The 11,291-nt window shown below is 34.0% G+C and overlaps 3 protein-coding genes across 4 annotated transcripts in view; 1 reads left to right on the forward strand and 2 right to left on the reverse strand.

The window, feature by feature from the left end:
- Window positions 1-1,332: 1,332 nt before the first annotated feature.
- LOC105313272 (ankyrin repeat and MYND domain-containing protein 2-like) lies at window positions 1,333-4,931 on the reverse strand. 2 transcript variants are annotated; one of them, XM_019998261.1, is made up of 11 exons: window positions 4,866-4,931; window positions 4,736-4,818; window positions 4,300-4,407; window positions 3,913-4,042; window positions 3,406-3,480; window positions 3,266-3,351; window positions 2,956-3,137; window positions 2,047-2,179; window positions 1,755-1,810; window positions 1,577-1,652; window positions 1,333-1,507 (listed from the first exon to the last, which is right to left on the reverse strand). In XM_019998261.1, exons 1-11 carry the CDS (start codon window positions 4,921-4,923, stop codon window positions 1,403-1,405), a joined length of 1,092 nt encoding a protein of 363 aa, XP_019853820.1. In that variant the 5' UTR covers window positions 4,924-4,931; the 3' UTR covers window positions 1,333-1,402. The 2 variants fall into 2 exon arrangements, with proteins under 2 accessions (XP_019853820.1, XP_019853819.1); XM_019998260.1 differs by having other exon boundaries at window positions 3,400-3,480.
- Window positions 4,932-5,140: 209 nt separating this feature from the next.
- Window positions 5,141-11,291, reverse strand: part of LOC100641641 (probable dolichyl pyrophosphate Glc1Man9GlcNAc2 alpha-1,3-glucosyltransferase) — a 13,946-nt gene continuing 7,795 nt past the window's right edge. Inside the window, exons 5-13 of the mRNA XM_019998267.1 lie at window positions 7,873-7,940; window positions 7,552-7,690; window positions 6,960-7,063; window positions 6,700-6,820; window positions 6,335-6,465; window positions 6,087-6,226; window positions 5,846-5,943; window positions 5,650-5,728; window positions 5,141-5,419 (exon numbers count right to left, since the gene is read on the reverse strand). Coding sequence (XP_019853826.1) covers window positions 5,176-5,419; window positions 5,650-5,728; window positions 5,846-5,943; window positions 6,087-6,226; window positions 6,335-6,465; window positions 6,700-6,820; window positions 6,960-7,063; window positions 7,552-7,690; window positions 7,873-7,940 — 1,124 coding nt within the window. The 3' untranslated portion in view covers window positions 5,141-5,175. The remainder of the gene's footprint in view (window positions 5,420-5,649; window positions 5,729-5,845; window positions 5,944-6,086; window positions 6,227-6,334; window positions 6,466-6,699; window positions 6,821-6,959; window positions 7,064-7,551; window positions 7,691-7,872; window positions 7,941-11,291) is intronic.
- On the forward strand, window positions 9,089-10,322 carry LOC105313273 (extracellular protease-like). Its single transcript, XM_011406567.2, has 2 exons — window positions 9,089-9,200; window positions 9,251-10,322. Exons 1-2 carry the CDS (start codon window positions 9,145-9,147, stop codon window positions 10,248-10,250), a joined length of 1,056 nt encoding a protein of 351 aa, XP_011404869.1. The 5' UTR covers window positions 9,089-9,144; the 3' UTR covers window positions 10,251-10,322.

The following is an 11,291-nucleotide window of genomic DNA, read 5'->3' on the forward strand; positions in this document are numbered from 1 at the left end:
CAACTTTCCTTGATCATTAGGAGTTGAGACAGTAATATTGTTAATGGTCTCTACCAATGAGCCATTACTGTGTTCTTTAACCAGTACTGCCATAGACTGGTTACATGTGATACTAACAGTTTGACCAGGAGTGGATATATTATGTGTGGTAATGATTGGAGCTGGACCTACAGAACATATAATATTACAGTGATGACAAGTTAATATTACAGTGATGACACCTCACTGACCTGATTGTGGTGCTGCTGTTATGGTAGTTTTATTACTGCAGTGTTGGATGAATGAACCAGTGGCTATCAGTTTACTGAGTGAATTATGTGTATAGCTGTACCTATTATGACACTGGCAACCATATTCACCATACTGTAGTCCATGAGTTATATTAATTGTCAAGAGAGAGCTGGTATTAGCCTGATGTACTGAATACCCTATAGTCCCTTCTTGTATCTCTATTCCTCCCTCAGTCCATACTAACTCTTGTCCAGGCTGTAAGTTAGCTGCTCCATTAGTGATAGTACAGTTGAGTGATAAGGAACTTCCATCACTAGAGAAACTGGTACTCACTTCAAGACTGTATTGACTAACTGTAAATAAAACAAAATAATGTATTATTTTCTGCAGTAAGTTTCTTAAGCATTCTAATTAGGGCGAGCCCACAAATCACTGAATTGTTTTGTCAACAGATACCAACCATATAACACACACATAAATGTAGTGTATATGAAAGAATGCTATAATTAAGATTTCTATATGGCTTGTCTTGTCATACACACAAGTCAGCCATATTTGAAAGCGTAATTCTTAAGCATCATGCATGCCTTGTTAACCAAACCCTATTCAAGATAAACATGTAGTGACTAGTAGTGGTACTATAGTCACTTCTCAGCTACAAATCACATTCATTGTTAGTTCAAAAATAATTATCGTCATTGTCTTGGGCTCACCCCTAGTTACAGCTCTAGTTATAGATCTATACTTACCCAACTCATTTATATTTGTTACACCATTACAGACCTCCATCAGTACACCTCTTGCCCCTTGAAGAACTAATACAGTTAAAAGAAGAAGAGAGCAATCCTTCATGATTCTTATTTCTGAGACTTTCTTTAAGTTTCCTTGTTTTGAAAGTTGCTAATCTGACAAACAGCCACAGAAATTCAATTAGCCCATACTTGGGACATTGATCCATACAATGGTAGACTATATCAACTAGTCTACACGTTAGACAATAGCATAAAACACATCTCTCATCAATTATTATATATATTGCTGGACCAGAACTATGGACCGTCAAAATTTAAAAATGCCGCAAATTTTCTATGTTTACATTAATATTTTAAAAATCAGCAATCATCATTAAATTGATGTCACTGTTGTAGTTTGTTAGAGTCATCGAAAAACGTTACTTTGATTTTTCTTGATTCTGTCCCGACCAAATTTTACACAATTTCTTATGATTACCAAGGGTCCATGATAACCTCTGACACTCCACATTGCAATACCAAACCTTCAGAAAGAAGAGAAAGAGAAAATGGAAGAAAGAAAGAACAATCAAATAATAAAAAGCTTTTTTTACTTTCTTGCATTTTGAGCATTTCTTAACATTTTTAGAAGTTGTCCCACAAGTAGAACATGATTCTTGATCAATAAAACTAAAATATTTAATTAAAAAGATAATCATTGTTTTTATCAAATGCTCTTAATAATATTAAAATAAATAATTTATTAATATTGTTTTATCATTATAAACTTACCCTCTGTTTCCTTGTATGGCAGCAATCACTTGTGTTAGTGTGGTAGGTTGATCTCCCTATTATCACAATGAAAAATACAATTATTATAAAATAAAGCTCTAAAGTGGCTACTATAAATGCTTGATAAACCATGACAATAATTAATATTTTGACAATGTCACAATTTCATTCATTGAACATCCACATGTTAAAATAGGAGTGTTTTATTTTGGCAAATAATCAAAATATAATATGCTAGAATATTTCATCAGACACAATATCATCATAGTTACTGTACTTTATATTGACTTACAAGGGATGTGTCAGCAACCACTTGGACTAACTGTTTAAATAAAACTGAATGGACGTGTGGATAGGATTTAATGCACAATCTGAGATACTTCTCAACTTCTAGTGATTTACAATCTTCAGTTTGTTGTAGCAATCTGCAAGAAAGAAAGTAATTATTCATAAGACACCTTGTAGTATAACAGTTTAGTTGCAACTAAAAAATTCATGAAAATTACATTTAATTTTGATTGAAAATACATGTACATGTACATGTAGCTAAGTTATTCATCATAATATGCATCAGAAAATGTAATAAAAACTTTGGGTGAGTTTGAACCCATCTTTTGGAAAAAAAGCATGGACTATAGCCTAGGGTATTTTTCAGAATTTTGGCATTTTCTTAAAATGGCCGTAACTTGAAAAATTAAAGTCGGAATCAGCTCAAACTTTCTACACAGCATTAGGACATCAATATCTATCAGAAAATGTAATAAAAATTTGGGGTGATTTCGGAGCCATTTTTTAGAAAAACCATGGGCTATAGCCTTGGGTATTTTTCAGAATTTTGACACTTTTTTAAAATGGCCGTAACTTGAAAAATTGAAGTTGGAATCAGCTCAAACTTTCTACACAGCATGAGGACATCAATATGTATCAGAAAATTTAATAAAAATTTGGGGTAATTTCGGAGCCATTTTTTGGAAAAAACCATGGGCTATAGCCTTGGGTATTTTTCAGAATTTTGGTACTTTTTAAAAATGGCCATAACTTGAAAAATTGAAGTCAGAATTAGCTCAAACTTTCTACACAGCATGAGGACATCAATATGTATCAAAAAATGTAATAAAAATTTGGGGTGATTTCAGAGCCATTTTTTGGAAAAACCATGGGCTATAGCCTTGGGTATTTCTCAATTTTTTCTAATCCTCACTTCTTCAGAAGCTCATCAGTTCCAGTAGTATTACATTCTTTCACTGTACACCAAATGAGATGAAGCTTCAATGAAAAAGGTTCATTGTCTTCATGAAATGATTTGTCTATCAATATCCTCAATACACTGCACACCTGATGCTGATGTCTGTGGAGATCTTTATCTTTTATTAGCAAAACAAACTTTTACGTATAATATGAGGAGAGGGCCCAGGAAAGAGGGGGAAGAAGAGGGAGAGAGAGAGAGGGAGAGAGAGAAAGAGAGAGAGAGAGAGAGAAGCATAAACCTGTACTGTAATACATACACTTACTTTCACTGGGTGTATCACATTATTAGTAATTAATGAATGAAGTGGTTCAAGTAATACCGGATCTAACTTCGGACTCGTCTCAAGACCTTAAAAATAATAATACCAATTAGCCACACCCACTAGACCACGCCTACCCCCACCTTGTGGCTGCGTGTAGTATTTTAGTCTCTCAATAGGAAAGTATCCATTAATAATATTAACACATTCTCTTTGTCCTGTGAGAAAATTTATAAAAATAACATTATACAAACTAATATTGATTAGAGAGTAGCTACTATAGCTCTAGTTAGAAATATTAAATTTGTAGCTTTCCAATAGTTAAAAACTGCAAAATCAAAATTCACTGGTTTTTAATGGGTAAATAGTAAAAGAATACCATACAAGATGATTTATTGGCGAGAGTAAATTTTAGCAAATTTGCCTATAAAAAGTTAATTGGCAAATTTTATAATTGGTAATTTCTTCATAGAACCGCCAATCGCCAATATTAATTCCTCGCCAATAAATCACCTTGTATGGTATACATGTAATTCCTGAAAATATTTGGCTACACGATATTTATCATGCAACCAAATAATACATGATGTATTTCTAGTGTAATGCTTTGCAATTAACAAAATTCAATTATAAATAATTTATAATTTAACCTACGAATCCTCCCATCTGAGCGGCAGTTCTATTGACATTGTTAGTAGCAGTGACACTAGCTCCTTTCTCTAGCAGTAACTGAACTACTGGGGCACTACCTGATATTGTGGCAAACATGAGAGCAGTGTACTGTGAGGGAGAAAGAGGTAGAATGAGAGAGAGAGAGAGCAGTAGATACTAGATTAAAACTTCGAAGAACTACTGAGTTTTAGTGATTGAATGACAAATCATTGTAGAATCATTGAACAAGCACACGTAAAAAACATAATAATTATTTAAATTTTAGTACACGTAAATTGCTATTAAATTCATCCAAATTCCCATCTAAATTACTAGCTAAAACTATACAGTATATACATAATACATTGTACAGTATCATCCCTTACTCCTTGTGAGTGTAGGTTGCTATTAACATCAGCTCCTTTCTCTATTAATAATTTACATAATTTGACGTTGCCACCAAAAGCAGCATGCATCAGACCAGTCATACCATCCTAGAGTATAAGAATAAAATATTTAAAATAATTATAAAATGTAATCACTGAATATTACAACAACACCATAGTATAGCCTCTCTTAATGGACACTCTCTATAGCGTACACCTCCATTTAACGGATAGCACCTAGTGTACCAATTACATTTCTTACTTTATAAAATAACCTCCACATAAAGGGCACCTCTGTATAACAGAGACACTTTCTTATCTAGACTACAAGTGTCCATTATATAAGGGATACTCCAAGCATAAATGTTAATTGATAAAGTCCCCACAAATTTCAAGTATATCTCAATTATTACAGGTCAGATAAATCTCTCAATACCTTATCTGTGGCATCCACTCTAACTGAAGGATCATCCAGTATCTCTCTCACATCAGTCAATATATTAGCCACCTCTTTATTTTCTATACAACATTTAATAAGTAGCAACTCAATACAGTAGCATTGTTACCTTTGCTGCACAAATAAATGAGCTTTGTCTCTGCTTCATTCTGAGCACTGGTCGCCATTTGTAGGAGTGGCAAGAACACTTTTGGTAGTTGGTACACGTGAAATCACGTGGTGAGCTGCATTCAATACTAAGGTACTATTCGCACTGTAGCACACTACAGTGCAGTTATAGATTTAAAAGGTAAGGCTATACTGTATATAGGAAAATAACTAATGAATCTATGCTTAGCAGCTATCACAATCCATTGGCCCACATCCACCATTTACTTCCATTAATTGCCTTACAAATTATACCATTGTATTTCATTTCATTAGTTAAACAAATAGGTATACAATGTCATTATCCATGTCCAATGAATTCCAACAGAACATGTCACTGATGTAAGGAGAAGAGGAAGAAAAGGAAATTTTACAAAAGACCCACACAAACAAAATATCTGAAATAGCAATACAATTGATAGTAATAAACTATCAGTAGTGGTTAGGGCAGGAAATGACAAGAGCCAGGAGCGTGTAGGATTAGGTTTACTTGTCTTTTTCTTGTCTTCTTTTGCACTGAAAATAATAGGAAAAGAAATAGAGAGAAAGGAAGAGAGAAAGAACAAGATGCAAAACATTTGATGAAGTGGTAATTTTGATTAAAGTTGTGAATAACTGCATTAGATAGGAGGGTGTCAGTCACAAAATTAAAAATATATTCCATGCATATGCAATATAAAGAGGGGAAGTAAACAACATTAAATTTTTTGTATGTACATTGTACATGTACATTCATGAGCTCTTACTTATCAAGGGTTAACATTGGAAGGGCAAAGAATGAGCTGATTGTGAATAAAGCATACAAACAGACTTTGATTAGCGTCTCTAAAAATATAAAAATTATTGACCAACAGAAAAAGAGAAAGAGGAACAGAGGGTAGGAGGAGAGAGAGAACTTTTTGACTATAAGAGACAAAAGTGTGAGAAAGGTAGAGGGAGAACCTGCTGCAGTATAAAGCAAAGGGAAAAGTGAGATGTGACCAATAGCTGATAGTAGTAGATATATCCTTGTGAATTTCTTGTCCTCTAATGCCAGCAAACTATAACAACAATAACACTAATAATAATAATAATCGTTAAAAATTAAAATCCTCATAACTATATTCAGAATCAGCTTGAACTTTCTACACAGCATAAGGACATCAATATGTATCAGAAAATGTAAAAAAGTGTTTCTCTGTACCTCATTGGTATTGTTATCATTAGAACTGCTTTCTCATGCACATGCCAACCAAACAAGAAAGATGAGTAGGCACACAACACAATCACTTTAATGAAATCTTGACTGGAGGATTTAGAGAACCACAACTTGAGCAGTGGAGGCTGCGAACAAATGATCAATAATATCAAAAATAATATTATAAAGCAAAATGATAATAATAAAGTTATTTAAGCTCAATTTGGTGAAATAATTATTTAATAGTGACTCACGATCATTGTTAGGAGTGTCAATATTAGTGTTACTATTGGTGGAACTGATGGTAGGACTTGATGAGACATTTCACCAACTAAACCACTTGTCATGCTACCAGTAATGGACAGAGTATAACCTAATCTAGTGGCTGCATGAGAGAAGAGAGAGAGAGAGAGAGAGAGAGAGAGAGGGGGGGAGGGAGGAAGAGAAGGAAAGAAAAGTGAAAGGGGAGGAGAGAAGAAAAAATATAAAGAATTGGTACAACTCATAAATTTGCAATCATGGCATTAAGCCAAGTAGAGGAAATTTTCACAGCCAAACTCCCACAACTAATGCCAATGTTTATAATTATTCCAGGCTTCCAGCACATGTATCTACCTACCTATTATAGCAAGTGTCTTGTCAATCACATTATACAGTGCCCAGAAGTTTGGGGCCCAATATGCATGACACAATCCTCTCTTGAATGGAAACAACCTGCTCAACACTTGACCTAACTGACCCTAAAATAAAATGAAAGTGAAAATGTAAAATGGCAAAAAATTTCTTGCACACACAGTAATCATAATTAAGACTTGTAATAATAATAATAACAACAACAAAGGGCATCTTTACATGCTATTTCTGTACTATATATATTACCATAGTAACAAATGGTCCAAATGACAATATAAATACTGTTAAGATAAGAGTGCCTAACAGTAGAAACCTGTCAACTCTGAACTGACGTAACAAAGGAGTCTCAACTATAAAAAATATAAAATACTTTTATTAAATAGAAATAGGTGCAAAAATAAATAAAAGTACTACGGTGCATGTGCCATACAGCTATAAAATTTTGTGGAGGATTTTACTTTCTATTATTGACAATAAAACTCATGAAATATTATAATCACACAAAGTTTAGTTTTGTGACGTACTGAATTTTGACAAAAATTACTAAGTTAAAAGCAGCATGACTTGCATGTAATAGCAACAAAAGTTTTGGCTGAACTAGGGTGAGTCCTACTGTGTTACTAAAGCTAGGTTTACAGTTGACATAATGGAAAAGTTATATGAGCAATCTGACCTTTTGACACAATGACAAAATCAGCCAAATTTTAAGGATAAATAAGGCAAAATAATAATAATAATAATAATAATAATAATAATAATAATAATAATAATAATAATAATAATAATAATAATAATAATTCCATAATAATGACAAGAGAAACAAATTGACAAAACTGACCTTTTTTGTGCTGGTCATCAGACTTTGTAAAGCAATAGTGCTTCAATAGATAAATGAAATATGCTGGAGATATGTATAAGAATATGTGCTTTAGATTGAGTAGAATAGAAAACCAGATAGCACCCTCAAGATGTCTGCCCTACATAGTAAGGACAATTTTTACAAGTTCACTTTAAATTATGTTCATTAATTTGTTTCAAATGCTAAATTAAACCCATAAGGCTAACTAGAAGCGTAGAATCAAAGAAAATGCTACATTAATGGTGTTGTTGTTTTAGTTTAACTATATGACTATAATGTACAATAATTATTATTAATTACCTCAATTATCCTTGTAATCGAAAGCAGAAGAACTCCAAATAAAAATCCATTATATTGAAAATGAATATCTACAATAATAATAATAATAACAATTAGTCAATTTAGTATGCAATCTAAACATTTATATTGTCATATTAAATTTCCCTCAAGTGACAATAGGTATCTTTGTATTAAGTATCTTTTCCCTCTCACAATACATTGAACATTAGTTCACTTCCTTTCTCTCCCTCCCCTATCCTTCCTTGCTACAAAAACTAATCTAAAGTTTTACCAAGGATACTGGTTGCCAATTTGAAGTGGTCCCTGCAAATTGTCAGGTATAGAAAGTTAGTCTATCATTTTAAAATATTTGATCAGGGCTCCTGATTAAAAGTAAGGACAAATTTCTTAAGTGAAATATACAAGAAGCTGTAAAATGGAGGTGCCAGTCCAAGTTTTAGTGACTAGTTGGCTTTCTTATTAGGCAAGACTACTATAATATAGTGGCTAGTTGGCTTTCCTATTGCACATGACTACTATACTGTAGTACCTCAATACAAGGATACAGTGTACAGTATACTGTAATCAACTTATATACATGTGTGCTGTCCTCATAGAATAATATTGAATGAATTCATTGGATACTCTTTAAATTGATAGCAAGCATATATAGTAACTGTATAGCTATCAAAGGTTGAACCAGCTGGTGGCCATGCAGCTAGCATCATGTAATTTCATTTTAAGATTCATTCGATTCACTGCACACAAGAACTTGCTATTAATGTCATTAAAATGGAAGTTGAAAACACTATTTAGAAACTCATGTATAAATTTAACTTTGTAGAGGCAACTTTGTATTGCTCCACAGTCAACTCGGCATGTCTCATACAATACATACAACTGTCTATCTACATGTTTGTGCATGGGCATACATTATTACCTCATAAATACCAGCTGCTTTCCATTTAGATAGCATTACATTAGATTGATTACAGTGCAGTGTATCCTTGTATTGAGGTACTACAGTATAGTAGTCATGTGCAATAGGAAAGCCAACTAGTCACTATAACTTGGACTGACACCTCAACTGGACAATTTTACAGCTTCATGTCTCGTGCCGGAATCATGTCATGCAGCTAGCCTCTGATTGGTCGGTTTTGCTTAATTGCTAATGAATATTGATGAGGTACCTAATAGTATATAAGGAGGTGACCAGCAGCAGTCAATCACTTCTCACTAAAACAAGAAATCATCTTACAAGAAGAAGGATACTCTCTATCAAGGAAAGGAATCATGAAGACTCTACTCTCACTCTTCTGTCTGGTTACTTACCTGACCTGTGCTCTCAGGTATGTTACTACACTATCAAATCAATGTTACTTTTCTCTTGTACCTGCAGTGCTAATGGCTGGCCAGTCTCTCTTGACATGGCTTGTAATAAAGCTCTTTCTGCAGTTGCTTGCTCTTTTGAGTTTACCAACAATGCAAATGAGGATCTTTATGTACTCAAACGTAACACTCCTCTTGAAGGACTCAACTCTCAATTCATCTCTGTCTCTCTTGATGGTCGTCCACTGGAATATGAAGGTATCATTATTCATCGTCTCCCTCCTACAAAGGATGAGTTTGTTCTCTTGAAGGCAGGTGAGAGTATTTCTGCCTCAGTCCAAATCACTGATATATTTAGCATTGATACTGATGGTCTCTACACTGTACAATACAGTAGACCTTTACAGTATCTGTCAGTGAATGAGATGAGTGCAATGTCTATTGGTAAGCTCAGGGAATTGGTTGTACGTGAATCCGTTCACATTCATTTGGAAAGGACTCGTCTTCTCGCAAAACCAAAGGAGCAAAAAGTAGAAATCGATTACACTGTCTACATTGAATCCTGTACTGCTGCTAGTTTCTCTAACGGTGATAGGAACAACTCTGGTACTCTGGACTCACATAAGCTGCTCTGTGCTGGACTTGATAAAGTTATAGGCGAAGTTGGAAACGATAATCATTACAGGGAATGGTTTGGAGCATGGACATCATCAAGAGGTGCGACAGTCAAAAATACCTACACGCTAGCAAGAAATGGAATAGCAGGCAAATCTCTCACATATTACAACAATGGTCCACTGTGCAAGTCCAACTGGATAGCATACACGTATAAATCATATACTCAAACAGTTGTATATCTTTGCGACTTGTTCTATGGTTATCCAACAGCTTGCAGGGGTGCTAGCTACACTAAAGAAGGTACATTGGTTCATGAATGGGTCCATGCCTTCGCTAAGCGTGATGATGTTGTCTATGGAGCTGACAACTGCAGGAATTTAGCCAAAACTAAACCTGATGATGCCATAAGAAATGCTGCCAGCTATGAATTCTATTACTGCACAGGTCAATAGACTGTATGTATGGGCAGCAGTGATACAAGCCAAGAACTTTAGGACTCATGCAACACTATAGGACATGCACAGTTTATTTTTTCTTACCTGTAATATTACATTTTCATTAATTAGTTATCTTGGCTTATAATAAAAATTTATTCAAAATCAATTAAAATTACCAAGCGTTACTATTCACACTGCAAGCTGGTCATTATAACATCAAAAATAATGATGAGTGACAAATCAATAATAGTCACCATGTGTATAATAAGTTAACACATGGATAGATGCATGTGCAGTTTGGCCATGAAATACTACAGAGTAGATGTAATTTGATCTATATGACTGAATGACATACTTAAGGATTACTATTGAAGTTATTAATGCTTATAATGCTTACCAGCCTATATTGCAGCTATACATGTACACATATTGCATATGAAAGGAAGTTTCAGTGCCTATACTCATCAGTGTTGTGTCATCTCTGGATAAACTGCAACCAAGACATTACCAACTGTTTTGACACAATAATAGTCTCAGAAATCCAGTCCCTATTAGAGTGCTAAATAAAGTGCATATGGACCATAAAAAATTGCTTAGTTTGGTGTCAATGGATTATGGCAGTGGATTATGCCTGTGAGAAATTGTATTTTAAGTTATGAACATATTGATAAGTAAGTAATCAAAAGTACATGTGCAAGTACAACCCTTTCTACAGACCCATGAAAGCTGCATGGCTTAATGTCATATTGGCATCGGCATTATTCATTATATCCATTATAGACTATAATCTATCTGAGACCATGATCAGTAGATGCAGATACCAAGTGTGGTAGGACAATAGAAATTCATTGCTTGCAAGCTCAAAAATGTTGTTACATGCACCTACATGCATCACACTGTACAGTGACAAATGTATTATAGGTGTCAGTCCAAGTTATAGTGACTAGTTGGCTTTCCTATTGCACATGACTACTATACTGTAGTACCTCAATACAAGGATACACTGTATACTGTAAACAACTTATATCTAATGAACAGTGGCTGGTGAGGTAACAA

This window comes from Amphimedon queenslandica, unplaced genomic scaffold (genome assembly GCF_000090795.2).
Source record: "Amphimedon queenslandica unplaced genomic scaffold, v1.1 AMPQUscaffold_13330, whole genome shotgun sequence".
In the NCBI taxonomy this organism is placed as follows: domain Eukaryota; kingdom Metazoa; phylum Porifera; class Demospongiae; order Haplosclerida; family Niphatidae; genus Amphimedon; species Amphimedon queenslandica.